Source organism: Amphibalanus amphitrite, unplaced genomic scaffold (assembly GCF_019059575.1).
Source record: "Amphibalanus amphitrite isolate SeventyFive unplaced genomic scaffold, NRLGWU_Aamphi_draft 000504F_arrow, whole genome shotgun sequence".
In the NCBI taxonomy this organism is placed as follows: domain Eukaryota; kingdom Metazoa; phylum Arthropoda; class Thecostraca; order Balanomorpha; family Balanidae; genus Amphibalanus; species Amphibalanus amphitrite.
Window position 1 is genome coordinate 110,748 of NW_024881998.1, and position 26,995 is coordinate 137,742.

The following is a 26,995-nucleotide window of genomic DNA, read 5'->3' on the forward strand; positions in this document are numbered from 1 at the left end:
ACCTCTTCCTGCGCGTCTTCCGCCGCCATCGGTGGGTCATTTTACTGTCCGGTCACGCATCCGGGTCACTGTCCGGTTACCTGCCGAGCCAAGTTACCAGCAGGGTCACTGTCAGTTACCGTCAGCAGTTGCTGTCATGTCTCTGCCCTGTCACTCATTTACCGGCCAATCCCCGGTGACGATGTTCGGATTAGTAATTTTTTTCCACGTGTCAAAAATACACGTACCTAGATGCAATGCATTCCGTATCCATGACTGCATTTAACTATTCTTATTGTTAAACTATCTAAGACGTTTCCGTCACGTGATTAAAAGCATCCAATAATGTTCACGCATAGCCTCATCAGTCCAAATGCGTCCGCAACATGGTGAAAGGCTTTGAACTTCTTTACGTAATGGACATCGAATCTTTCGACGTACTCGACGCTGTAAGGGATCTTCGACTTTAATAACTCTGTCGGCTTTTAGTACATCATTAACTGTATGAAAAGCCTCCATCCGACTGCATCCGTACACCACGTGTCGCCAATTAACTCGCCGCTCAGTGGGAGCGACATTCTGCGGAATAATCGCGGCCGACAGCGCCGCTGTCTTGATGAGGTCGGAGCGGCGGCCGTCGAGCTCGACGGCGAGCTGGCACATCATTTGTGTGAGCTGAGCCGCGGCCGACGCCGCTTTGTGCCGCGACCAATGGACGCCGGCGCTGCGGTCACGTGACTGAGGGTGGGGCGGCGGCGGCGGCGGCGGCGGCGGCCGGGTCCGACGGGGCGAGGCTCCGATTCGGAGGATCGGCTGAGCGGCTTGATTCGGAGCGGAAGAGTTTAATAGGGGACCTGGCAGCGGGGACGGTGACGGTGTGTCAATTGTGTCAGGTAATCGGCTTACCACAGCCAAATAGGCCACTCGGGCCCCACCGCCGCCGCCGCGCTCAGAGACTGGAGAGAGCTTCCTCAGAGCTGAGGCTCTCTGCTGCACTTGAGAGCGCCTAATGAGCATTGGACGAATAATGTTTGGAACTGATACTGGGCCGGGGAGCGACCCTTATGGGGATGTGGTCGGATAGAGTTGAACGAGTGTTTGTGTTTCCTCTTCATCACGGTGGAAAAGCAAGATGACGCACGCGGCACGGAACATAATTCATGGAAATAAATCGCGCTTTTTCGGTCAGCCATGCATGTGTCCGCTAGATTTGCTCCGTGCACTACAGCCGCTATCGTCGTGTGCGCCTTAGTAGGGATATTTTTTTTATTTACATATGTAAATGTGTCACTTATGCCATGCGCACTGCGCAGTGCTTTTTCTTGCCTGTCCTTGGCTCAGATTGAAAGCATAAGCCTTCGATCCCTAGAGGCTAATCGATTAATCTGCTTAACCCAAAATTTTGAATACAAACTTATCGGTGAACCACAAAATTATTCCACAGGCGGTTTAATTTATTCAAATCCATGTCAGGCGCAAAATGCATTAAAAACAGCCGCCGTGGCGGTGCGGCGGACGCGGCCATCCGCGCTCGGCGGTACGGTTTGTTTTCATTTCGGCATCTGGCGCCGTGATAGAGATGTCACTCTTGATTTTCCAGGGTGGTGCGCGTGCAAAGGATCCATCCTCCGGCGAGCGGTGACGTTAAATGCCGATATCTATTACCGGAATTTCCCTTCACACGTTGGCTGAATGGGATTGTGTCCGTGCCAGTGGCGCTGTATCGGTCCGGGCCGTGCGCCGGTCGCTCCCTTTGTGACGGCGATTCATTCTGTTTGGCGCATTGTCGCCGCCCGGTGCCCGGCGACGAGCCGCACCTTTTCAAGATAGCAGAAGGCTGGCGAAGAATAAATCTGACAGAGGCGGTGATAAGATAATCAAGCACAGTGTGCGCCTCGTCGCCAACATTTGGCGCCGCCAATCAGCGTCGATTCACACGGGAAGAGTATCCGCCGGACGGGTCCGGATGCCGCCTCTGTCACTGGCGTGTCCGATCGGCGGGACGGGCCGGCGGCGTTCGCGGCAGCTGCCGTCGCCTCGCTGTCTACCGCCGCCAATATAACACCGTCCCAACGAGGCACCGGGCCGGGGCGGGACGTGTCGCGCCGCTGACACCTGCCCCTGTCCCCGCCGGCAGCCCACGCCGAGACATCATCATCAATGGCCGGGCGCCCCCCGCCGCTGCGCAGGGCACGCCGCGGGGGACGAGCCGCCGCCGACCAGCGCGTCAATGAGACGATCCTTGGCGGCGGCAATGGCGGCGCAGCGGGGCGCCGAGTGGGACAAACTCGTCGCGCGGCCGGCCCGCGAACTGTCTCTGACCGCCTCTCCGAGTCGCCGCGCGTCAATATTTGAACGCCAGCCGGACCGGCACCGGCGGAGCGGTACAAAGCGACCGCCGCCGTCACAGACACCGGACGGTGAGAGACTCTGCTGGGTGTCAGCGGTGGACCCGGGCTGGCCGTCTCACTATGGGCCAGAGTCATCACTCAGAGAAGGGATCGGTAGCTTGGCGGCCTCCTCAATGATATCTGAGCAGCGTGTAGTATCGATCAAAGAAAACACAATCAACAGAAGAGAATCGATGTCTGCTTTACGCAGCGGCTTGCCCGACCGGCTTGTTCACCGTCTGGCTGAACATCTGGGAAACATCTTCGTAGAAATCCCGAGATGACGTCGATCTCGTGTGCGTAGTGATACAGGCCTCTGAGAACAGAACACGCCGACGCGACCGAACAAACACAGACAGCTGTCCGCATCATCGTCCTTCCGTTCACACGGCGGAGACACAAGACTAGGTATAGAAGGACCCTGTCGTGCCGCGATAACCAGCGCCGCAGGAACGGATGACATAAACCAGTGTCAACAGATTCTGCAGAAGCAATGTCGCCCTTATGCGGCACAGTCGGACGCCGGAAAGCCCGCAGTCTTGGCCGGCTAGCGAATCTGCCAAGTACAAACCACGATGAGGCTTTTGAAGTTGCCGCCGGGTGTGTCATATCCCCTGAAGCCTGGCTGTATAGCTAGCTCCCGATGTGCTATCGGCTATCACAGGCGATGGGCTGAAGCACTTTCGGGGCTTAGAGGCAGATCACATTGTAGACAGCCCCCTTGAAGATCTCTTGACGACATAGCGCTGGTGACTGCGATGGCCGCGGATCATCCCGAGCCGCATGGCTACTGATTTTACTTTGACCCAGCCGACCGCCGCCCACGGCAGATGCTCCGCTGCCGCCACCATCTGCGGTCCATCAGCTCTATCTGTTTGCGCGGCTCTCGTGCGCTAATCGTCGGCGCCGCGCCGTCACACACACGGTCACGGTGTCAGGCCGTGGCGGCGATATCTGTCGAGTGGCGCCACCGGCCGCTATCTAGCCCATCTGCCGGCCGTTTATGGCCGCCACTGCACACTGTGCACATCATCAGACACTGATTAGCGTATAATCACCGCCGCCCCCGCCCCCGCCCCCGCCCCCGCCCTGGCGGCTCTCCCGCCGAGGCGACGGTCCCCCTAACCCCGGGTAGGCCAGACGGGGAGTGGCAGACGCCGCGACCGAGGGATTACAGGGATGAACGGGGGCTAACCGGGCACTATCTAACTCCGAATGCAGTATATCAGCAATGCTTTACTGCCGGGTGATATAAGCTCAGACTTATCAAACGGTACCGTGCTGAATATGCAGCCTTTAGAACATCCCGAGCTGCACCACTCCGAGGCCCATTAACCGCAGTTCAAACATGACTGCGGTTTCTCACAAGTCGGCGCAGTTCGCGGTGCGTTCCGTCCACATAGACTGTTTTGCCGATTCATTCTTGGCCGCCGGCTGGCAAACTGCCGGAGGCCGCCGGCGGTCGGAGCTACGAGCTCGGGGGAGGGTCGAGACTGAATGGAGAGCTCCTCAGGCTGTTTGAACCAGTCCAATCATCCTGCATACACACCGACACACACACACACACACACGTGCGCGCGCACAGGGGAAACTGGGCCTGGCCGTCTGAGTCTGGTAGTGCGGCGTTTACATACCTCGGTCTGCTTTGCCAGCTTCAACGCTAAGGCAGCCCCTTGACAGGTCACACTGCCAGGTGTGTTCAAATTTACCACCATGTCTCGAAAAAGACAGGACGGGGCAGACGATGAGAGGGCGGATGTTAGACTTATCAGCGGCCCGGTCAGTGCTGAGGACATGGATACTGAGAAGTGAGAACTCGGAGAAGACACTCTTCAAGGACGTGTGAGTCGGCAGGAAACGGTGCCGATTGCCTTGAGTCTTCATTTAGCAGAATCTCGCGGTGTTCGTCACAGACCTGACGAACCGGTGTTGTTTGTCTGGCGTCAATATTTGCCGAGTTTGCATCCCTTTGTCGGTGGCTGCTGCGTATTGCCTATCTCCTATACCGTCTAGCGTTTCGCTGACCTCTCCAGTGACTCTCCGTCCCTCCTTCTCCCTCAAGCCCACGCGCTCTCCCATGTGTCTGTCTTCCTCGGCCGACGTCCGCGCGCGCCGCGCACTGTTTGTCTGTGTTTGTCGGCGTGTTTGTGTGTATCTGTGTATCCCAGCGAAGCCGAGATGTTAGTCCGAAGAGCGGCAAACCGCACTGGGCTGTTGACTACCGGCTTAGATCATTGTTTAATAGCGGCGCGGCGCGGGCGGCGGCGCAGCGGCGGAGGCGGCGGTGCCTCTGTGGCCTCTATCGGTCGTGTACATTGGTGAACAGCTCGCGTCTGCCTGTGTGTCTGTGTGATCTGCGAGATCAGACGGCGAGCCGCCAGCGCCGCCGGGAAGTGACGCGGCAAATTGTCCCCGGCCGGCCGCCGATGACGTCTCTGACGCCGACGGTGACGCCGCCGCCGACCGCGGGAAGTGACGTCGAGTTGTCTCAGCCCGGTGTTAGCACACGCTTGTGCGGAAATTGGGTTTGGGCGGGTGTCACACATGTGTCACTATCGCCGGTGAAACTGGCAATCCGGCTCGAAACTCCACTTCCGCCCGATCCAAACGCTGACATCGTCGTAATGTAAAGCCTGTAAGGAGCTACGCTCGAGCGACAAAGAACAGGTGAAACATTTTTTAGCTTTTTAGTCATAGTTTTATCTTTAGGAAGTGCTAACTTTCTTAGTCCGATTTATGGTGAAATAATTTTAAACGCATTGCAGTGTTACAAGGGTTGCGAGCCTTCACCAAGCGTTATTGATCTTGGTGTTGATGTGAGGCACTTGACGCGATAATGCCCTATCCAAAATTTGCACGTGCCCATTCTGCAAGCTGATTATGAATCATTGTCAAATTACTGGCCCCAAATTCCTCGGTGTCGTATAATAACACATAATGTGTATCAAATTATCCCGGCCACCCAGCGGCCCGCCGGGAGCGGCCCATTACCGCCGAATCGATGTCTTTCCGGCTTCCGTTAGCGCCGTTAGAGGGACGGGGATCGGCGGCCGGCCCGTGTCAGGACCATCAGCGCGCGCCGGGCCGCCGCTCGGCCCAGCTACACCGGCAGCGCTTCCGGACACCAACTGCTCGCGGACACGCCAGGGGACACGGCGGACACGTGTCCGTACCGCCCCTGACCGCCAGCTGTGCCCTCCGACCGCTCCAGGCTGCCGCTGGCCCCTTATTGAACGACAGGTATCAGACTCCGACCACACGCGATCCGCCGCCGGTCTGCCGTGCTCTCAGGTAGCAGTGACATTGGTGTTCGGCAGGGGCAGAAAGGAGATGGATAAGGATAGGTTCTGTCCATATATTCAGATTGGGCTCATCCAACGGCCACAGCAGTAGTTACTAACGATATATTATAGGGCTGGGTATGGTTTATGATAATGTCTCGCTTCGTTCTGCAGTTATGTCAAAGTTCGATTTCTTCCTATGGATTTGCGAGCTTCAAATCCATCAAACAGCTTTCCAATAAGTAAAATGCTCGAAACGAAACGTAAGCTTCAAAGAAGCAGGCTGGTCGCCTGCAATTGTTGCTGTACCGACTTGTAGTTGAACACCTTCAGTGTCTCCCCTGTGGGCGACGGACAGCGAATGGCCAGCAGCGGACGCCGATTGCGGACGAACGGGCGCCGGTAGCGGACACCGGCACACGGCACCATCTCCCGCGGGACCGGCGCCGACTGGGCGCCGATTGGCCCGGTGACCTGACACGCGCGGTACGCCGGCCCGCTCGCGCCGCATCCATATTTGATCGGGCTGTGACACGAGACCTGCCCGGACCGCAGATAGCCATTACGGTGGCCGGCTATTACGGCGCGCGCCACTATTGACGCAGTGTAATGGGGCGCCAGTGCCGTGTCGCGCACCCAATCACACGGCCACACCTACCGGGGGTGGGAGCATTGGGTGGCAACAGCACGCGTCAACAGCGGCGGCGACCTGCTCGCAATGCTGCCGAAAACTGGAATGTGATGAGAATGGGGCTATTGTACAGACAGATACTTGTAATCAAAGCATACGCAAAAGCTAATGCCTGGTTTATTTTTATTCCTTTTCTGCGATGCAATTGTATGAAATATAACTTCGATTGCCTCGCCGAAAAAGGTCCAAAGAATGGTGCACTGTATATTTATGTGCTGAAAAAGGATTATCAAAAGCGAAACATTTGGCTCTGGGCTGAAAGAAATGTGATTTACGGATCTACCTTCAAACGTAGGTGGGTGACTTCCAAAGTTCTGCCGCCTCCCCTAAACCGATGGTGAAACGTGATCAGTGCACGCAGCGGGTGGCCAGAGGTCCCACTTGTTTCAGTGCGTCTCCGTTGACCGCTGCCTGTATCTCCCCCGACAGCATCACGCTTCATCAATCAACAACCTGTTTGAATTTTTTTCTCGCCCACGCTGGCTCCCACGCCGGGCCGGTGCCGACCCCTGTGACACCCCTCCCCCGGACCCCCTGGGGGTGCGCCACTGGGGGATCGGTCTTCATCCCCGGAGGGCCAGACAGCGCGGCGACGCGAGACACGCATCATTGACCGGCTAATTTCGGCAATTAGTCAGCGCGCTGGCGGCTCGTAACCCGCCCCGGCGCTTCGCACCCCTCGCTGACGCTCTACCGATGAGCCCCGCGGGACCGTGTCAGGACGAGTGTCAGGGCCGGGGCGGTGTCATGGTCGTGTGTCAGCACATAGGACCCGTCGCTCGCTGGTATTCTGTGAGTGATACGCCGCGGCATTGTCCTATAGCGTGAGGACGCCCGGCCGCTGGCATATACTGACATCGGTGGTGGGCGCGCAATTAAAAGGCGATTTGCCATTACCGTCGGACGATGGTCGCCACGCACGCACACCGCACAGGGCGATCGCTGCACCTGATATAGCAACCATAGCAAACAATCAGAGCTGACACGGCAGCACTGGGGTGTGGGAATAGCAAGAATGCTTAGGTGCAGACTGCAGATGGGTCTGAAAGCTGCTCATTACAATGGTTGTTCCCAATTCTATATAGCGAAACATAGCTTAAAAAACTTTAAACGAAATATAGCTGCTCCTGTTCTGTAAAGTGAATCTTCGCAATAATGTATTTGAATTTGTGAAGAATATTATTGTTCTATCTTCATAAGACATTTAAACGCTCTTCAAATTTAATTGCACAAAAATGTCCTCTAACTAACTAGTTATCAAACTGAAAATTTCGGATTACATATTGCTTATCTAGCTTCTGCCTTTGTAGTTATCTCCCATTCTCATTCACGAGCATTCCCTCTCCTCTCCTCTCCCGTCGCTCTCTTCTCCCAGCGGAGAGCCGGTGGCGTGACCGTCAATCCCTCCTCCCCCCAGCCCCCGTCGACGATTAGCCCGGGGCACAATCGTTCTGGTTCCATCTCCCCGCGGCGCCGACATTGTGCATCTGAATCGGACGGCACCAGCCTCCTGGCCTCCCGAGGTGCTGAGACAACACCGCTGACGGAGCCGGCGGGGTGCTGAGACACGACGATTCTGATCAGAGGGACGAGCCGATTCTGATCGGACAGGGATCGGGGAGAGATGGCATATTTGCCGCCGCGGGGCGCCGGAGCGACAGCTGCATCAGAGTCGGGTCGGGACAGAGCGAGGGGTTGAGCCAGGGATGGGAATTACATCCAGATTAGGCTTTGCAAGAGGCGATGGCTGATGTTTCATCACCTATTGCAAGCAATTTTACTACTTTATTTCTTCCCCGCCTACAAGAATTGAATTGTAATTAGTCGAGATCAACGTTTCATTTAGCAAACTTTTTCATCAATGCTCAATGAAAATGCTGAAAAGTGAAATCAAATTGGGTCTGATCTAGCCTTAGCACACGGGTCACCAAACGCTGCGAATTCGAGTCAGACATAGCGCATATGCAATATGAGGGCAGTTGAGTTGATACTCGATACATTGACTGCCGAGTTGCTGGGAGGGGTCGCGGAGTCTTCACACCTCCCCAGCCGGCCGAACCCGTGCACGTCAGGTCGTCGGCCATCGCGCGGCAGCCGGGCTGTTTTCGGCCGTGCGCTGACCAAACACCGGGCCAGCTTCGTTTGAAGTTTCCCCGTCACCGTCCGCGTCGGCTTGTTTCAGCAGAATAAACAGCACATCGAGCAGTTTTTGCTCGTCGCCGCGGCTTTTAATCACCTGGTGCAGCGGTTCGTCACAGCTGGAAGCCGTCGCTAGTGACACGGACGAAACCGGGCGCCAACTCGGCGAAACTCGCCAGAACAGAACGTGACATTATTGCCTTTCCAGTGGCTTTGTTACCCTTAATCTCGGCAGTGGTCGGCGGCGATTGGCCTTATCTCGGCGCGGCGGCGGCCCGCTCTGTTGTCGAGTGTGCCGGGCGGTGTATTTATTTATCCAGGCGTCTCAGCGCGCGCCAGCAAACACGGCCGACCGCGGTAATTGGGAGTCTCGGATGGGGTGGCGGTCCGCGGCGGCGCCGGACGCACCTCTTGGCACGGGTCTGTCAGATGGGACCATGGTTTGCGCCGCGGCAGTGGAGCGGAACACAGCCTCACCGCTGGAGGACAGTGCGCAGTGAGTCGGCCGACGGCCCCGGCGGGGTGACGGACGCCGGGCACTCAGCGGTCGGCCGGCCGGACCGCCCGCCGTGCGACAGAGACCCACCGTCTGCGCCTCTCGGCTCCCCTCCTCTCCGCGCGCCGCCGCCAGACGCTTTGTGCCCGCGCCGAAATCATTTCCAGAAATCGTATGGTTTCTATCTTTTGAGCGGGCGGCGCAGCGCGCTCCTGAAAGGTGCCACTAATGATGACGTCTCGTACGCCCTTCGGCCGCGCGGCGCCGGCACAAAAAGGGGGCCGAGGGGGTACGGCCGACCGACCGGCTGTCCCACGCCGTTCAAAGGGATCATTCAGAGCCGGCGATCTTCCGTAATTGAGGGGAATCTTTTCAGCCGGCGCGCTCGACAGACCGTAAATCGTGTGTAACAGTTTTCCTGAAAACGCCACAATGTGGCTCGTAATGAGCCGAGCGGCGAGCCGCGCGGTTTACATATTTCGCCCATTATTGGCGAGCGGCGCGGCGCTGCGGAATTTTATGAAGTGGTAAAATTGTCACCTCCGCCACGCCGGAGGACGAGCGGGGTGAGCCGAGCGGCTATCTCATCAATGGACGCACATTGTACTCGGGTGTCTTTGTGTGAACGATCCCGGCCGACGCTGGGGCTTCTCGCTACCAGCGGTTTCCGGCGCCTACCTGGAGAGGTGTTCACGCGTTCGGCTGACCCATTCAGCTGCGCTCCGTTCGACCCAACTCAGGGTACGTCCCGTCAGGCGTAAAACATGGCCTGTATGTGAAAGTCTTAAAGCCTCAACTCACTACCAGGCGCAGCATGTTCTATTTGCCTGCAATCTGAAGATAAATTTAAGTACAGCATTAGTTGCGTGCAGAAGGTTGAGTTCCCTTTTTAGAGGGACTCTCCCTGTAGGGGAGAGTGGGGCAAAGCGGCCACCCTAACGTTTCTAACGATGCCGACGCTTGATTTTTAAACTTGGAAAGATTCTTTCTATACCAATGTGATCCCTATTAAATTGTCTTTTATTCCAACTGCGTTTCATTTCCAAAGGCGTTCACATATGGGAGATATTGACAAAACTTTAAACCTTTAGCATATTGGCCACTTTGCCCCATCCCTGAGGCAAAGCGGCCACTGGCGACTTCTCAAGTCCCGATATGAGAAACAGAATAGTTGCCTCATGCACGACTAGGGTATTTGATGGTGACAAGATTTAAGGGAAGATGGATGTTTACTTTGTTATCTTCCCACCTATTGCTAAACAAAGAAAGAATTTTCTTGAAAAAACATTTAATTGCATAATTTGGTAACTCATGTAACCGAAAAGTGGCCAAGATGAATGCATGACGACACATTTGAATATAAATAATGTTTTTATCCAGATGGAAACAACTTATGGCCAATTGGGGGCTGGCCACTTTGCCCCGGCCGCTTTGCCCCGCGCATACCGTCCGAGATAAAAATATTCCAGCTCAGCTATTAGTGGGGTAAAAAGCATTAAAATTGGTAGAAGGCATGTACGATAACCACGCAATGCATGGACAAAAACGCTTATAAAAATTCCAAACGGTTATGGAATAAAATAACATTTAAAAATTGTAAACATAATTGGTAACCTGGCAAGAAATGCTTTTCCGTGTTTCACAGAACAATGGCGATGGGCCTGAAACCCCGGTCTGGCTCATTCGAACGACCGCAAAGAGAAGTATAATTGGAAATCATAAATTGGAACTGACGCCAGCTGTGGAGGGCTAAAACGATGGATGGCCGCTTTGCCCCGGGTGGCCGCTTTGCCCCACTCTCCCCTACCCGGTATTGAGCTTCGTGGAATACGAGCCGGTTTCTACTCGGTTACTCATCCCTTACCAGGATGACCACCCACTTTGTCAGCGTAATCCGTTCACCTTCCATCTGCGCCGTCTCACCGCTCCTGAAGGTGCGTGCGGCAGGGAGAGGAGGGGCCGAGGCCGGGGCCGGGGTTCCGGTCGCCGCCACTGTCCTATTGTCACCTCAGCCGCCGGTGGTTGGCGTTTATGAGCGGTGAGCGCTGGACACCAAAGGCGCCCCTGTCAAAGGAGCCGACGCCGTCTCCCCCGGTCGAAGAAAGAGAGAGGAGGGAGGCGGTAACCTCAGTCGGTGATGGGTCATTATTGATGATGTGTCCAAGGAACTCTACCGCCGCGCACAGCCTCCCTCTGCGCGCTGCCGCCGCCGCCGCCGCTCGGTGCCGCGCGGTCGACTGGACGTCTATTTGGGGTTTGTCCGTCAGCGCGGTAGCCGCCACAAAACGTCCCTTTGAGGTGTGAGTAATGACGCCAGGGATGATTAAACGGTCTGCAACCACGTGCCGACGAGTCGGCGGCATCATTAGAGCGTCTGCGCTAACGAGAGGTGGCAGGCGGTCGGCCGTCCTCGCCGGCCTCCTCCCGTCTGTGAGGTCGACCCCTCGGACCGCGGTGACCGACAGGTGATGGCCGCAGGGGGCGGAGGTCAGGTCACCGCACACGGAGACGTCAAGACGGACAGACGGTGACGGATGGACGGAGGGTCAGAGACTCGAGATCGAGTCGATAAATGATGGAGAGTCAATACTCAGAGTTATGATCTGACGGATAAATCGGGAAGAGTCACGAGACTCGAGGTTATTGATGAACGGATGGTTCAGCGTTTGGAAAATATGCGGAATCAAAATATTTGAAGACATCGACAGATACCCTGCTTCCGCATGACGAGCACGCGAAAAATGGTGGATGGGGCATGTGCTAATCCTAGAACGCGGATGCCGCCATATGTAGTTGGTCAGCGGGGATCTACAGTCTACACTGTCAAACGCGTGAGAGCTGCAGTCCCGTTCTTCCATGGGCTCAGAAACGGTATAAAAACATCCATCTTCTTCCTTCTGGTGTCCCACAGCGCAGCCTATAATTCCTCTCAACAAAACGACGTTTCCCGGTGAACTACCGTGAGGAATTTCCAGTCTTCTCAGATCGGCTGGCGAGCAGTCTGCCTCCGCGCGCACAATACATCAGTAACGAACGGTCCTGCCTGGCCTTCTCCTCCCTCCCTCCCTCCCTCTCCTTCTCACTCCTCTCCCCTTCCCGCGGCGCCAGATGCTCCGACACACTATCTCTACACGATATCACTTTGAATGCCGTTTTATTATCCGTGTCGACACGAGGCGCGTCGATCCATCACTCGCCAGCTGGCGCAGATAGCTTATTAAACTGGCTGCCGCCGGCGAGCGGCGGCATCGGCCGCGCTCCCGAATCACCCGGCACTTTGTCGCCTGCCGACGATCGTCGACGCCGACGGCTGCGATCGTCGGCAGCGACGGCGTCCATCGGGGCCGACGGCGCTGATGGCTCCGATCGAGACGGATCCAGATATTTGATCGAGCCCCACCGGACCGGGTAGAGACGACAGAGCGGGGAGAGAGCAGAGAGAGCAGAGAGAGCAGAGACGAGTCGCTCGGAGGAGCGCCGTGAGGGCGGCCGCCGCTGCTGCCGACATGTTTATAAATTCATTTCTTTCATCGGCGACGTGTCATCGTCAGGCGCGCGGCCGGCCGGGCGGCGCGGCGCTATTCCGCCGCCAGTGATTAGCTGCAGTGGGGGTCGGACGCTCGGCCGGCGGCCCGGGACGGGGCGGCCCCGGCACGCTGCTCTGACAGTCGGGGAAACACATGCCAGAGCTCTGTCGATCCGCCGAGCTCTGCCGAGCAGCAGTGTACCACAAGACTCTTCAGGAGGGTCTGTTCAGGGGTCTGTTATAAGGCACACTGCTCTCCGCCGCTACCAGCTTTTGGCGCCCGGAGCAAATAACTTATGCGATTTTGTTTTGTTCATGTTTCGATGGAAATCGAGCACCAATGGCCGGTAGCGGCGGGTAGCGGTATGTCGTGAAGCGGATTCCAGGTGGGCTCTCTGTACTCCTTGGTCGTCTGGGGGCTCAGTCCAGCAGTCTGATGACTCAACTCAGCAGTCTGAGGACTCAGGTGGGCTCGCTGTCCTCCCCATGCCATCTGTGACTCACCTCCCACGCGAACTGTTCGTGGACCGGCTGTGTGGTCCAGTTGCCGAGGAAGGGTCCGAAGCGGCGGCCGGCCTCCACCCTCAGCCGGGTCCAGACGCCCTGTCCACCGCCGGTCTGGCCACTGGCGCGCACCTCCAGCTCGGCTGGGATCGAGGTCATGGCCAGGTGCAGCTGGTGCAGGTAGCGAGCCGGCGCCGGTACCTGTGCCAGGTCACAGGTCACAGGTCAGCCGGGTCGCGGCAGGCCCCACAGAGATTATCACAGACCTCGTCGCTTCATGCACCATCACGACAGACAACTGGTGGTAGATGAGGCCTGAATCAGCGCTTCCGACCCCATTTACAGTTGGATAACAGATCAAATGCAGGCTACAGTTCGTTCCTAGAACATCATGAACCCCCACCCACCGCCCCCTCTGACATACCAGTGTCCGTCAGTGCGGTCACCCCCGTGACATCAGCTCGGCATTGTTTTCATTTCACCGTGCCGGCGGGGGGCGGGGCAGGTGGATCGGGTAGCCAGCTAACATGTCATGTGACACGAGCAGGTGCACAAGTGGTGACCGAGTCTCCGCCGGAGAGTGAGGTCGCATATATTACATATACATGATGATGTGAGAGGAGGTCGAGACTCGAGAGGACAGAGAGGGCGCCGACTGCCGGGCTGGGATGTAGAAGCTGGGTGCCTAAGAGGTTAGATATATGTAGATGGTGGATAGATAGGTACCGGGACTGTGTGAACACTGAGATCAGGCATAGATTTGGATAGATGTCGGGAGATGGGAGGTGGGAACAGTCCAGTATCCATGAGTTTTGAGCTAAAAAGCAGGAGATTGCAGTTGGGGGTTCAAGGTAGGAGTGGTTGCGGGATATGTAGATGGCTGAGGTGAATGAACCAAACCGCCCAGAGTTGGTTAACGCTAGTAACTAGTTTTCTGGAATCGCGACTATTTATAGGTATCGAATGCCGTTGGCGTTGCTACCAGTTCCTGGATATATGTCAATGGGTTGATTGTCAAATGAGCTAATGGATTATTTTTACAGTCGTATAAACCCATCTTGCGGTAGGCATTTGATTGGATTCACTTCTTACGCGTTCCAATATCCTGGTATTATATGAGGGGGCGATTACCAAGCAACGCCACTTAATATTCCGCAACATCCAGGGTCGACCTAGCTATGCAGGAGTCTTTGTGCAGCGAGTCCCGACAAACTCCCGATAAACTCCCGGCATACTCCCTACAAACACCCGGAAAACTCCAGAAAAACTCCAAACTTCCTCCCGAAACCCAGTGTCACTCACCGATCCGTTGGTGCGGGAGATCTCGCGGCCATCCTCCTCCTCCGTGGAATGGTAGTTGTCGGTGGTGGCCTCAGAGAGGTCGGTCAGGTCACACGAGTCGTCCCCTGTCCCTCGGCCGTCGGCAGCTGAAAGAGACGGGGTGCCAGGTCAGGTCACGGGCATTGAGATACTGAGGTATACAGCGGCCGGTCAGGTCACAGAGCCTAGGAATACCGGGTCAAAGGGCGCTAGTTAGGTCAGAGGATCCCAGGAATATGTTTTGTCATTATTCATATCAATACGTCAACGGTTAAAAGGATGCTATAGTTCCATTTTGCAATGCTGCTTACGCTTAGGCATTGATAAGGGCAATTTGTATGCTCCTAAACATATTTCACTCGCCGCTTATTAAATGGGCCAAATAGGTCATAAACAAATGAGTCGTCATTGTTTTACATCGTTGATGCGGTCACATCACTATGAATGCCTCCTTTGCCGATACAGAAGTCCGCTCCAATCAGTCTCCACGCCCATGCTACCATTAAAACAGGCTGCGAGGCTCCTTTAATAACCGGTTCAGCTGCGACCCTGCCATCCCCTCCGCCCTGCCGTGCAATCGCCGCCCCGCCGACACTCGCAGTCAATTGCCAAATGACCAATCGTTCCGGAATTAAACGACGCTCGCCGCTCGGTTTGATTCATTGAGTCCGTTCCGGCGGCGCAGTGGGGCCGGGTCGGCCGTGTTTGTGCGCGCCGAGCTCCGGACCGGGCGGGCCGTCAGCGCGGCCCGCCGGTCCACCGTGCAGTGTGTTCGGTCACCGCGCCTGTCTAACCCCATCAACAATGCATGCGCTCAATTGTCACTCGTGAGGCCTATTGCCACCGGCGGCCGGCCCAACGGCGCTCCGCTCATATTACTGATAATGAAACAGCCCGATGGGCCCCGGCGACGAATATTGATGGCCGCATTGGCCGCTGCTCAAAACGCGCACCTTTGCAATATTGATGCGAGTTTTTTCGCCGGTGGCTTGGCTCATCATCGAAATGTGACTGCATTATTGGAGGTATTGACTGCAAGTCGCGGCTGGTGACCGCCACAATAGGTCGCCGTCGCTCGCTGCGCGCGAAGGGGTTCGAGGCGCTGTCGGAGTCGACAGTCCCCGACCGTAGCCGGAGGAGGGGGTGGGGATGTCAGCCCCGTGTCAGCCGGCCTGACACGGAGGGAGCGTGACACTCTGTTGACACAGGGTCGGTAATCGCGGCGCGTGTGCCTCGCTGCCCGCTCCTCGCCACTAATTGCTCAGCACTGTAATACAGCGTCGTCACGCGGCAACGTCGACGGCGGCGCACCCCAGATTTACCGCGCCACTTGTGTCGCACGCGCGCCACTGCTCGCCACACTGCCGCGCCATGTTTGGCGCAGTGCGCCGATTTGTCAGCAGCGCGTGATTTAATGTCGTAAGCCTGTGATTAACAGAGATCATATGTTCAATTAATTTGCGAGGAAGGGGAAAGAGGCCAGAAACGGGGACGATAACTCTGGCGGGAGCATTAGGGCTGGAACGGGCCCTCCTCTGCGCACCGCGCTTGGATTAAAGTATGATCCGCCGAGGGACAATATTCTTCTTTAATAAGCAGCACCTATCCTGAGGCGCGGTAATTATTGGATGTAAAACTGTGCTGCGGTTAATTGGTGGTGATCATTGACAGCAGTAAGCGGTCATTTCGAGCGTAACTGGCAGATGGTGGTCCGCTGTCCGACACTAAATCAGAAGCCGATTGGGTCTATGATGCAGACCGGCCTCGCTGACCAACCGACCAATAACTGGAGCAACGCGGGACCGAGGGGCGACTTCCGACCGTGGCCTGGAGCCGTCATCGAACCCTCCAGGGTACATACATGGTGGGTCACGTCAGATGTGGAACTCGATCGATGACGTGGGGATCGGTGTCGGAATAGATCAGCACACGAGCCGACGTAATCGCCAGGTATCCAGTATCCTGTGGATAATTTGGAGACGAAATAATAATATGATGAGTTTCTCGAGGCACAGCGTGACTGATGGACCGGTGTTCAAACAGAGCTTAACGGATATCTGCGAAAACCGGATGACACAAAAGCGACAGATTAGCGGAAACGTGCTGGAAAGTCAGCTGAGAGATTTGTCTACGTTCAACACGGGACTATCAGGTGGTGAAAGCGTGTCAAACAAACGATTGCTGTAGAATCAAGATAACGCTGATTATGATGCAACGTTCAAGTCTATGCGGGTCTGATGCAGTGAAAAATAGCCTCTCATGTTGATATGTTTATAGCCAGACCGTAGGCGATATAAGCTATTGCTGTTTTTTTTAACGAGTTTGAAATTTTTAACCGAATTGTAGACCCTGGGTGATTGGACTAACATTAAAAAGAAATGTGCCCTCTATTCGTCAAATTCTCGTGCAGAGGCCTCTTGCACCAAACTACCTAGCTAGGTAAAATCGAAAAACCGGTTTCAGGATAAGCTAATTTAACGGTGGTAAATTTGTTTGCAATAGCCCAATACATAATCTTACATGTGCTTGCTAAATTTTGCACGCAAATTGTTACATTTGAGACTTGGACTGGGTATACGATGCAAAATATTCCAAGCATTGGTGCAAGAGGATTTTGGTGCAAGAGGCCTCAGCGCTCACAAAGCATAGACTGCAATATTCATCTTACCATTAATATTTCGTGTTTCCTATCTTTCTCCTTCAGCCTTCTTAGCTCCTTTCTCCCCAGCCCTCTTCCTCCTTCCCTAGACCTGCATCGTTGCCGGCTTTTCGTCGGACAATAGAACACAGTTGGCCGAATCACTGCCACGACGCGCCCGCCGCCACCCGTCTGCAAACCTCATTACCTGCTCCAGATACGCCCCGCGGGCATGCACCAAAGACATTGTCCTCGGCTGCCGGCCGTCACGCGGAGTCGTTACTTACACGAGCTGGGCCCTGCGGCCGGCGCCGCGACCCGTGTCACGTGCCCTCGGCCCATCAGCCATTAGGAATCCCTACCGGCGGACGGCGCGCCGGCCGCGTGCCCGCATGTAATCCCTGCCGGCCACGGAAAGGAGGCTCGCGCCTAACGAGCCGGGGCGAGCAGGTTGAGCGGCGAATTGTCACGTCAGGTACCGACTAACGGCAGCGGCCATGGGTCGGACGCGTGTCCATTTGTTTGTGTTACCGGGACGGGGCGACGGGCCCGGCGGCCGGCGGGGAGGGGCCGTGGCTGCATGCGGCGAGGCCTTGAATTTGAACGGCACACGCTAAAAGTTGCGTGTCTGACTTACTTTGGTATACCCATAGTTTTATCTAATTGCTTGTTCATTACAGTACAATTTCATTACAATGAAAATAAGCCATAGGACGAAGGCTCAAACATGCAGGTAACTCAGTTTCAAGTCGAAAGTCTTGAAACACCTCATACCTGGTCAATTGGTCATTTTGCGAACAACTCCGACTCATGGGGATGTCCTGCACCTGAGTGACGTCACAGCCACCGTCGAGACGTGCTCTCCAGTACAGTCGACCTCTTCTCGGAGCTCGGCGACACCGCGTCTGAGCCGACCGGCGCCAACAATGGGAGCGCCCCGTCTGGTGGACCCTCTGAGTCACGGCAGACGCGCCGCCGCGGGCCGTGAGCGTGCATCCTCGGCGGGCAGCGCGGCTCGGTTTGGCAACAATCTGTGACGGAGGTGCGCAGCGTTCCCAGACACGTCAGGACGCCAGGTGCTGTGTTTCTCTAGTCACAGTCACACCCGAGTCATTTGAATGTATAGCGCGGGCCTTACCCGGGATCTTTTCAGACAACTGGGGCTTTTTTGCCAGTCTGAGTCAACCTGAGTCCCTATACCTGAAATTTTGAGCGAGCTCACTTTAGTTTAGTTGCTCTGCTGTCCACGATGGACACGGCTAGGCTGGGTCATCCCGAGCCAACCATGGCCATCGAGCCTTCATAACGTTAGGTTCCTTGGATCACCCTCAGATAATAGGACAGTGTCAGGTCAGCATTCGGAGAAAAGCCGATTATTCGCTTCAGTACGATCGCGTGACGCCAGTCCAAAGAAAGCGAAGAAAGATGGACAGATGTGAATCAATGATTCTGTCGGATTATCGCTGGTCGCTACGCCAGCTATCCCACGTAGACCGTTAGAAGCCTGGGCGTATCGGTCGAGTGTTTTGTCTTCTCAGCGCGTCGGATGGGTGGGCTGCGATTTTGGTCAGCGTTTGCATACGTCAGTCGGCGGGTACACAGTCGGGCCATAAATATCCTCCTCATACCTGACGGAGGCCGTTCCCAGGCTGTCTGTGGCCGCGGCTCTCTCGGGAGGCCAGGAGAGAGGGAGGGGAGGCAGCTCAGAGCTGTGTGTGAACCCGGCGCCCCTGAGCCGACCGGCAGTTCGCTGTTTGGTCGACCACTGCTGTCCGGAGGCCGGGGCTGCAGTCGCTGGGTCTGTGAGTCTAATGCGCCGGACCGAGCTGACGCTTTGATCTCAGCTACCGGCATTACGCTGAGCAAACCGTCCACACCGAGCCATGTTTGGTGGTCCGACCGGCCCGGCGGCGCACCGGGTCCCGCACCGCCGAAATAGATAGCTTATCCGGGACTCCTACAACACAGCGGAGCCGCTTAATCCAGCCGGGCGGCGCTGACGCCGTGTCAGCTGCCGTGATAGATCCGCCGAATTTTGGCACTCTGGGAACGAACGCTGTGAGGACAAACAGAAGCGGCGGCAGCGGGCGGACGGGCGCGGAGGTGCCCGCCCGACCGGAATGTCGCAGCGGCGTGCGAACTCGGCCGGCGAGGCTAGAGTAGGCGAGATTGCACCGGCGCGACTGAGTCAGGGCGTGACTCGCCGACTGACTCGGGCAGACGGCACGGCGCTCTGAGTCAGACAGGTGGTCAGGTCCGGTCACGGGCTGGGATGTGACCAGTAATGAGATCAGAACACATCTCCGATACGGCACGAAGTCCTGGGAAGCTGGGGGAGCCGCGAGCGAAACAATGTGCGGATGTTACTGAACACGATCCATGGGCATCATCGATGAGATGTGTCCGACACGTCAGCATTTATCTCACTCAGTCTACCTTCTCACCTTCGTGGTACATACACGTTATGGCAAAACATATTCTGAAAGGGATCCGAATCGCCGACTTTGACCTGACTTTGACCTCGCCGCCCCAGGCCAGCGCGCTGTCCGGCCGGGTCAGGAGGTCACGCTCGGGGGTCAGCGGGGGTGGTCACCTCCTCCCAGGACCACCCATGACGGCACGGCGGCGGCGGAGGCTCAAAGGGGGACTGCAGCCGTCGGCGGCGCCGCTCGTCTGTCACACATTGGACAGAGAACGGTTACGGTGGCCGCTGGATGATCACCGCGCCGCAGACGGGGAGGAGGGATGAAGCGGTCCGCCGCACAATACCGCAGAACTAGAGGCTCAAGGACCTGAAGAGATTCGTCGCCACCAATTTAGGGGATGCTTTCACAACTGACCAATAACCAGTCGGATTCCCGCTGCCACTGACCAGTGACCAGTTCCTCACCCTTCTCCCTCCCCCCTCGTACCACATATCCCTTCTGCGTCGCGTCGCCGACCTACTGACTTTGTGCGTCATTAAACAGCAGCTTCGTTGGACCTCCTGCGACCCTTATAGTGATGGCTCCTAATCCTGACCAATGCCTGACCTCGAACCTATGACCAAACCCTCAGGGCTTCCCTGGCTTTTGACTGTTCTATGGGATGTTTTCTGTTGCTAGGGTTGTCTGTGGATTACCGTAGGGTAGTTCCTGGTATGTGTAACGACTGTTCCGCATTGTCCGTGCCAGGTGCTTTGTCTTGAATGTCTTTGTGGCTGTAAATGTGAGGCTCATTGAGGAGGCAAGCGCCTAGCGGCGACGGGGAATTTGTTAGCAGGACGTGTAAATTGCCACTTTTTGGTTGCAATGACACAAACATGTGCGAATAACTTCCAGTAGGGATAATAGGGATAATTGTTGTTAAATATTGTGCCGCCGACTAAGCAGAAATCACCAAACATTTCGGCGGCATGCGATGCACGTGCATATGAAGCCAAATTACGACAGACCGTCCAAAGACGCATGGGAAGATGGCTGAAAGCAGCTGGAGGGAGGGAGGGAGAGAGAGAGGGAGAGAGAGAGAGAGAAAAAAAAGAGAGAGAAGAGAGAGAGAGAGAGACAGACAGACAGACAGACAGACAGACAGACAGACAGACAGACAGACAGACAGAGTCAAAGACAAAGACAGAGAGGAGAGTCGAGAGAGAGAGAGAGAGAGAGAGAGAGGGAGAGGGAGAGGGAGAGAGAGAGATAGAGAGAGAGAGAGAGAGAGAGAGAGAGAGAGAGAGAGAGAGACAGACAGACAGACAGACAGACAGACAGACAGACAGACAGACAGACAGACAGACAGACAGACAGACAGACAGACAGACAGACAGACAGACAGACAGACAGACAGACAGACAGACAGACAGACAGACAGACAGACAGACAGACAGACAGACAGAGCCAAAGACAAAGACAGAGAGGAGAGCCGAGAGAGAGAGGACTGGCAGGGGAGGGAGAGAGTCTGAGAGCGGACGCGCGGCGGCTGGGGTGGCGGCACGGCGCTGCTGACACAGCGGTTATCTCCGCCGCCGCAGTCGGCTCATTTACAAACAGTGGCGGCGCCGGTCATAAATGCCCGGTCAGGCGGCGGCCGCAGCGCGCAGGAAGACGCCGTTGGTCGCGGTCTAGCAGACAATCGCCGGTGACACGGCGCGGCGAGCCGCATTCGCCGCGGTCGCGCCGCCAACGTCCCACGCCCGTCCCGCGCAGCCTGAGAACGGCTCGGGTGAGACGCAGGTACGACACGGCAGTGGTACGGCCTGAGGTTGGCCCGGGTACGGCACGGATACGGTCCGAGAACGGATTGAAGACGGGACGGCAATGATATGGGCTGCCCGCGGACATCGGCCAAGCAATACTACATGCATTACGGTCCTGAGGCCCAGGAGCCGTGGGCTATGATGTCTGAACTCGGCTCCTGTAGTATTGGAGTGCTGCAATGGCATCTGGGCGATCTGTTGAGAATCCGTAACTGGCAGCTCATTTGTTAATCATTATCTTGTTTTGAAATCTAATCCTCATCAATAAATCGCTTTCAGCCTAGTTGATTTTACCCTTTCAGCACAACCCTCTTCTCCCTGGAGACTTTGACTGCCGATTTAAACTGTTGAGTGTTATCCCGGACTTTTAGCAGCCGTCCCCGTCGGCCCCGACTCAGTTCGGTTCGTCGTCCGTCGATGCCGTCGATACTGCGCCGGTCTCGGGCCGTCGGCGGTGACGAGCCGGGCGCAGATTTACGAGTTGACGTAGGGCGATAGATGGCGGTTATCTGGCTCACAATTGAGTCGGCCGACAACACGACACCCGTCGGTGATTGAGTTTGCCTGCGGCTCAATAGGTCCCGGCGAACGAGACGACGGCCCGCGGCCCGGCCGGTGCAGAGGAAGGGTTACTGCCACGGCAGGGCTCAATGGACACGATGTGTCTGAGTCGATAATCGCCGAATACAGCGAGGGGAGCGGCTGATAAAACACAGCGTCACGTGTGTGTCTGTGTGTGTGCCCGCGGCGTTAGGGAGGCTCGCGGATCTCCCAGACAGAGTAAACACGAGCTATCTGTGAGCTGCCGGGTCCGGACAGCCGCGGCGTGGGACCGCCGCGTCACGGACCATAAAGACGTCACAGTGACTATCGTTACACCGTCACGCCACCACCGCTGCTCCTCCACCGCACTGTCTGTCCCGGGGAACCCACTGACGGGACGACGAGTCTTCTGTTTAGTTTCCTCGCCGACTATCGCGCGCTGCGTCCCGGGTGAAGCTCTTCCCGATATCGCCCCCGAGACACCTCACCGCGTGAGGTTCGCGCGCAGTGCGCTGTGGAACGACAGATAGGACAGCCTGCTGGCGCCGATGTGACAGCCCATCACCGCGGACGCCGCACCCTGTCTGTCTGTCTGTCTGTCTGTCTGTCTGCGGTGACGTCAAATAGCAGTTGTCGCCGCCTGACAGCCGGCTAATGCCCGAACTAACACTGCTCTGTCTGCGCGTCGTATCGCTCGGCCGATTGGTGTCTGTCCTCGCTACCGGCTGTTCAGTCGCAGAGGTAGTTGCTAGCTGCAGTGGGTGAAGCCCCAGCGGTAGCAGAAACAATAGTAGAGAACGGCAACAGCAATATCAGCAGCAGCAGCATGAGCAGCAGCAGCAACAACAACTTGCAGTAGTGTAGGCAGAGGTAGCAGCCGCAACGACGTATTACATAATTTACCTTTTGCACCGCCCGACCCCTTCCCAGTTCACAGGCGAGCTTTAGTCGAACTTGGCGGAATTTGCGGCGAGCTGCGGCCTGACTTCAGAGGAGCTGCCGGAGCTGCGGAGCTTCGGGTCACAGGGGCCGGTTGGGAACGGACCTACAGCCGGCTCCACGTGGGTCCGAGCGGCGAGCGCTATACACAGGCCCGGGACGGGTAAGGTAAATGACCAAAGAACAGGCGACCCCTGTGACCTCGAGATCAGTTCCGGTCACCAAGTGACCCTGGACACGTTCCCAATGACCTGGTGAGAGTTTTAACCACAGAGGGACCTAATATCGATCTCGTGGTCGTGGTCCCGACAATAGTTATTAGGGTTTCAAGCTGTCAGGACAACGCTTCCAACAGAATTAATCGAATTAGCGAGCGCACTGCGCCCTCCTGTGGATAGGAACTTCAGACAAATTCCCAGATGAACTCGAGTGAAAGGAACGACCGTTTAACCTCACTCCATTTCTGTGAGATGAGCCTCCACCGCCCCTGCATAGTAAGTTTGTCCTGTATGCAGCGGTTTGCTGGCTACGAGTACCGTAGAATGCATGACCATTCCGAATTTCTCTGAATAATCTGTATCCTGTTCGGAACGACGTTCATAGAACATCTGACCAAGCGATCGGGGCGAACGACGTCAGCTAATGACGTCGTTCACTCTGAGTCCAATCAATGTTCGGCAGTGGTCCGGCTTTCGTCGCCAATAAGCAACAGGTCTGGCCGTCAACACAGCCGAGTTATGATGGTCAGCGCAGAGAAGGTCTGACGGTCAGCAGAGGTCACTGCTGAGGTCACAGGTGAGATCACAGCCGAGGTCAAGCGAGATCAGAGCGGAGGACACAGCCTAGGTCAAAGCGAAGGCCAAGCGAGATAACTGCCGTGGTCACAGCCGAGGTCAACATTAACAGCCGAGGTCACAGTGGCACCCCGGCCAGAAGGGAGCTCACTGTCAGAGGCTGAGTCCCTGTGTGTATGCCTGTGTGTGCTCGGTCAGGTATTCACCTCCCAGGTGCAGGGGAGGACGGTCGGTCGAGAGTGATCGGTGTCGGCTCCCCGACCCGCACCGGAGTGGTAATCGATAGACGGTGCGCTGACGTATCCCAGTGGGGACCGGTGACAACGGCGCATATCTCGCGCCACAGAGCGCTCACCTGACACTGCGGGGTAGCTTGATACCAGTCTGACACAACAGTCTGACACCAGAGACCGGCTGACACACCAGTCAGAAACCAGGCTCTATCTGACACACCAGTCTGACACAACGGTCCGACAACAGACACACCAGTCTGACACCTGACACTGTCTGACATACGACATCACCTGACATACTGACATCCGCCGACATTGCAGCTGCCATTCTGACGCTCGTGCGGCAGCATTTGGCAGCAACGACGACACAGACAGTGACACCGTCGATATTGACACCTATACCGGTGTCATAACTGATCACTGACTGGTCAGAGCAGTGACATTTTGAAACTGGCACTGGCACAGCACTGACCAAGTTACCGGAATCGACACTGACCCCGGCAATATCACCATGGCTTGATGCGGATGCCGAAAATGACAAAGACGGGCACAAAAATAACTGACATTGACGACGACAGAGGCGGTGCGACCACCAACATACGCGGTAGCCGCGTTATATCGTCTTCATGCTCAAATATATGGAAGGTATTTCAATGATTTAGACGACAAATATTACCTTTTATATTAACGACGATGCCGTGACGCAGAGTTATGCTTCAGCACGCCCACAACGCGCTACAAATACGATAGCCATCAATCAGACCTAGTTACTTCGCTTCAAAGTAACTGTCGAAGGGCACCAAAATGTGCAATATTTCACCTTATAGTAGGTCTAATCTCTACTGCACAGTTAATTGCTGAAAGTATGCCAAAATGCATAGCTCACCAGTGATTATTGGGACGAAGCGGGAACATTTTTATTACGGTGATTGCGGGGTAACGAAAGGTTCCACAGTGTTGTGCATGATGCACCAATTGAAACTTATGTGTAGCTAACACGCTTTGAAACTATTTGGAAGACTTTGGTCATGCATAGCCTGCATGTAACAGCCAGAAAAACGAGCATTTGAGGGCGAAGTCTCCAAGTCCTGTGCTTACCAAAAGGACAAAATGTTTCACTTCATCGACTAAATGACGTCACAAAATATGAAAATATATAAATTCGCAGCGGAATGGGGAGGTGCTTCAATTTAGGTTAAATTTAAGCAGAACCTCAACCAGAATTTAACCAGACTCATCACGTTATCGGAACCTATGCACCCTGAACTGAGGCCGTAAACATGTGCTTTGTGCAGGCACGCGCAAATATTGACAGCGATTTCAGACTAAACTAATTATCATCCCTTCCGCACAGTATGTACTTAGCAAGTACAATCACGATATTCTAAACGAGGTAAAACTTGGAGCTCAGGCAGGCGCGTAACCACGAGTCTGAAGTTACTGGGGACCACATGGAAGGCCGCGAAGACCAAATATTATGTATATTTCATTTCAGATGTGGGATGAGATACGTTTTTGGGTGGGTGGAAAATTGCTAAGAATAAAATATATCTTAAAAAAGAGCTTAACCCTCTCACTGGCAGGACATTTTTCATAACGCGGCTTGGCAAGCAGGTCAAAGGTCAAATTTCCGGGAAAAGTTATTATCTTCCAAATTACTTAGCATATGGCGAATCTTAGAAAGATAGTCACATGACACTCTCACGACCGTGTCTCTCAACCAATTAGCAACAAAATGATGCATAGGTTGTTGACTGCATTTCAGTTATTACTGGCGTGACGTATTCCCCGGGAGCACGGGAGGTCACGCCCGCTGCCGGCGAGGACGGTCCCGGTGGAAGTTCATTCTAGGTAATTGACCTGGGTTGACCTTGTAAAGGTCAGGAACAGTTTTGAAGGCATTTGGGGGAAAACTGAACCACAGATTCGGGTTCAGGACCTCAGGAAACACAGCTCATATTACAGAGGTCAGCGTATGAACATGCGAGGTCATTAACCTTGGTTGACCTTAGAAAGGTCAACATACAATGTAAGGATTCATTTTCAGTCAAATTCTGACATAAAGCACACGGAATAGTTTCGTTCTTGTCGATGAGATCACGTCCAGTTACGGCATGTACGATTTTGTCAAAAACGGTCAGGGATTATACCTATTATGACGCCATAGCTCGGTGACCTGACATGACCCGAAAATGTTTTTTTTTACCAAAAGTCGCGCAAAGGATGTCCAGAGGCTATCGAAAATTTTAGCACGATCCGACTGATAGTTCGGCGCGCATCGCAAAAAAAAAACTCGGCGGGGGGGGGGGGGGTCGCATCGACCCCCTCCCCTGCCAGGGCAAGGGTTAAAATTGTGGCGGCGAGACGCGTTCAGAGCCAAAAAGTCCTTAGCCATCTCAGTGGGCTGCACCACCTGCACACGGTCACGGTGCACATGCAGTATAGCCACTCCATACAGACGCCTTTGGCTCATTGTAGACAGCATCCATGTTTTCAGCCTACGCAATGCACTGAAACTTTGTTCTGCGGTAGTCGAGGTTGCTGGCAACACCATCAGCTGCCTCAGCAGACAGCAGCTGCTCGATTTGTGGGAGGAGAGCTCGAGCGTCATGGCTCAAGCTTTGGGAGGCCTCCTGGGCGTGCTTCAGGCACGTGACCTGTCTTCCCGACAGGAACACGCGCAGCTGACTGGACACGTTGTCCACCTCGAGTTCCTCGGGCCACCATTCTAACAAACTGCGAACTTTTTCCAGGCTCGCTCGGTCTGTTGGGCCAATGAGTAGCTGTTCAAGTGTTTTGGCTATCTAAACAAATTGAGGAGGCCGTCGGTTTTACTGGGGACGGTCCCCAGTAACCCAAAAGTTACTGGGGACCGGTCCCCAGTGTCCCCAGTGGTGGTTACGCGCCTGAGCTCAGGCCCTGCATCAGTTACTGCAGCAGACAATCATCAAAGTTCCCTTTTTGTCGAACAATTTAAACGTCAAAGCGAATTGTCACCTTTTTAATTCCTCCTCTCCTCCCCCCCCCATAAAAGTCGACCTGGATGCCTTATTTCCATAAAAGAGACATCGAGACCCTCCTATCTGTTTTCTGAAATCAAAGCTGCTGCGTTATTAACTCATCTCTACCCTCCGCCGCTCGCGGGACCGGTCGGTGCGCTCTGCGCCGTCACCCCTCTGTCTGCTCGCGAGGCGTCACGCGGCGTCACGCGGCGTCACGCCGAGGCGTCACCGGCAGGTGACGGTTGTGACGCGCCGGCGGCGTGTCGCGGCGCGGCTGTGACGGCAGATG

The 26,995-nt window shown here is 55.5% G+C and overlaps 1 protein-coding gene and 1 long non-coding RNA gene across 2 annotated transcripts in view; one reads left to right on the forward strand and one right to left on the reverse strand.

Moving 5' to 3' along the window:
* LOC122392868 (histone-lysine N-methyltransferase MECOM-like) overlaps positions 1-26,995 on the reverse strand; it is a 56,502-nt gene that overhangs the window by 23,868 nt on the left and 5,639 nt on the right. Inside the window, exons 2-3 of the mRNA XM_043388203.1 lie at positions 14,309-14,433; positions 13,007-13,207 (exon numbers count right to left, since the gene is read on the reverse strand). Of these exons, the coding sequence (XP_043244138.1) occupies positions 13,007-13,207; positions 14,309-14,433 (326 nt within the window). The remainder of the gene's footprint in view (positions 1-13,006; positions 13,208-14,308; positions 14,434-26,995) is intronic.
* Positions 1,186-4,711, forward strand: LOC122392870. The gene is made up of 2 exons (XR_006258596.1): positions 1,186-1,230; positions 1,580-4,711. It is a non-coding gene; the product is annotated as an uncharacterized LOC122392870 (long non-coding RNA).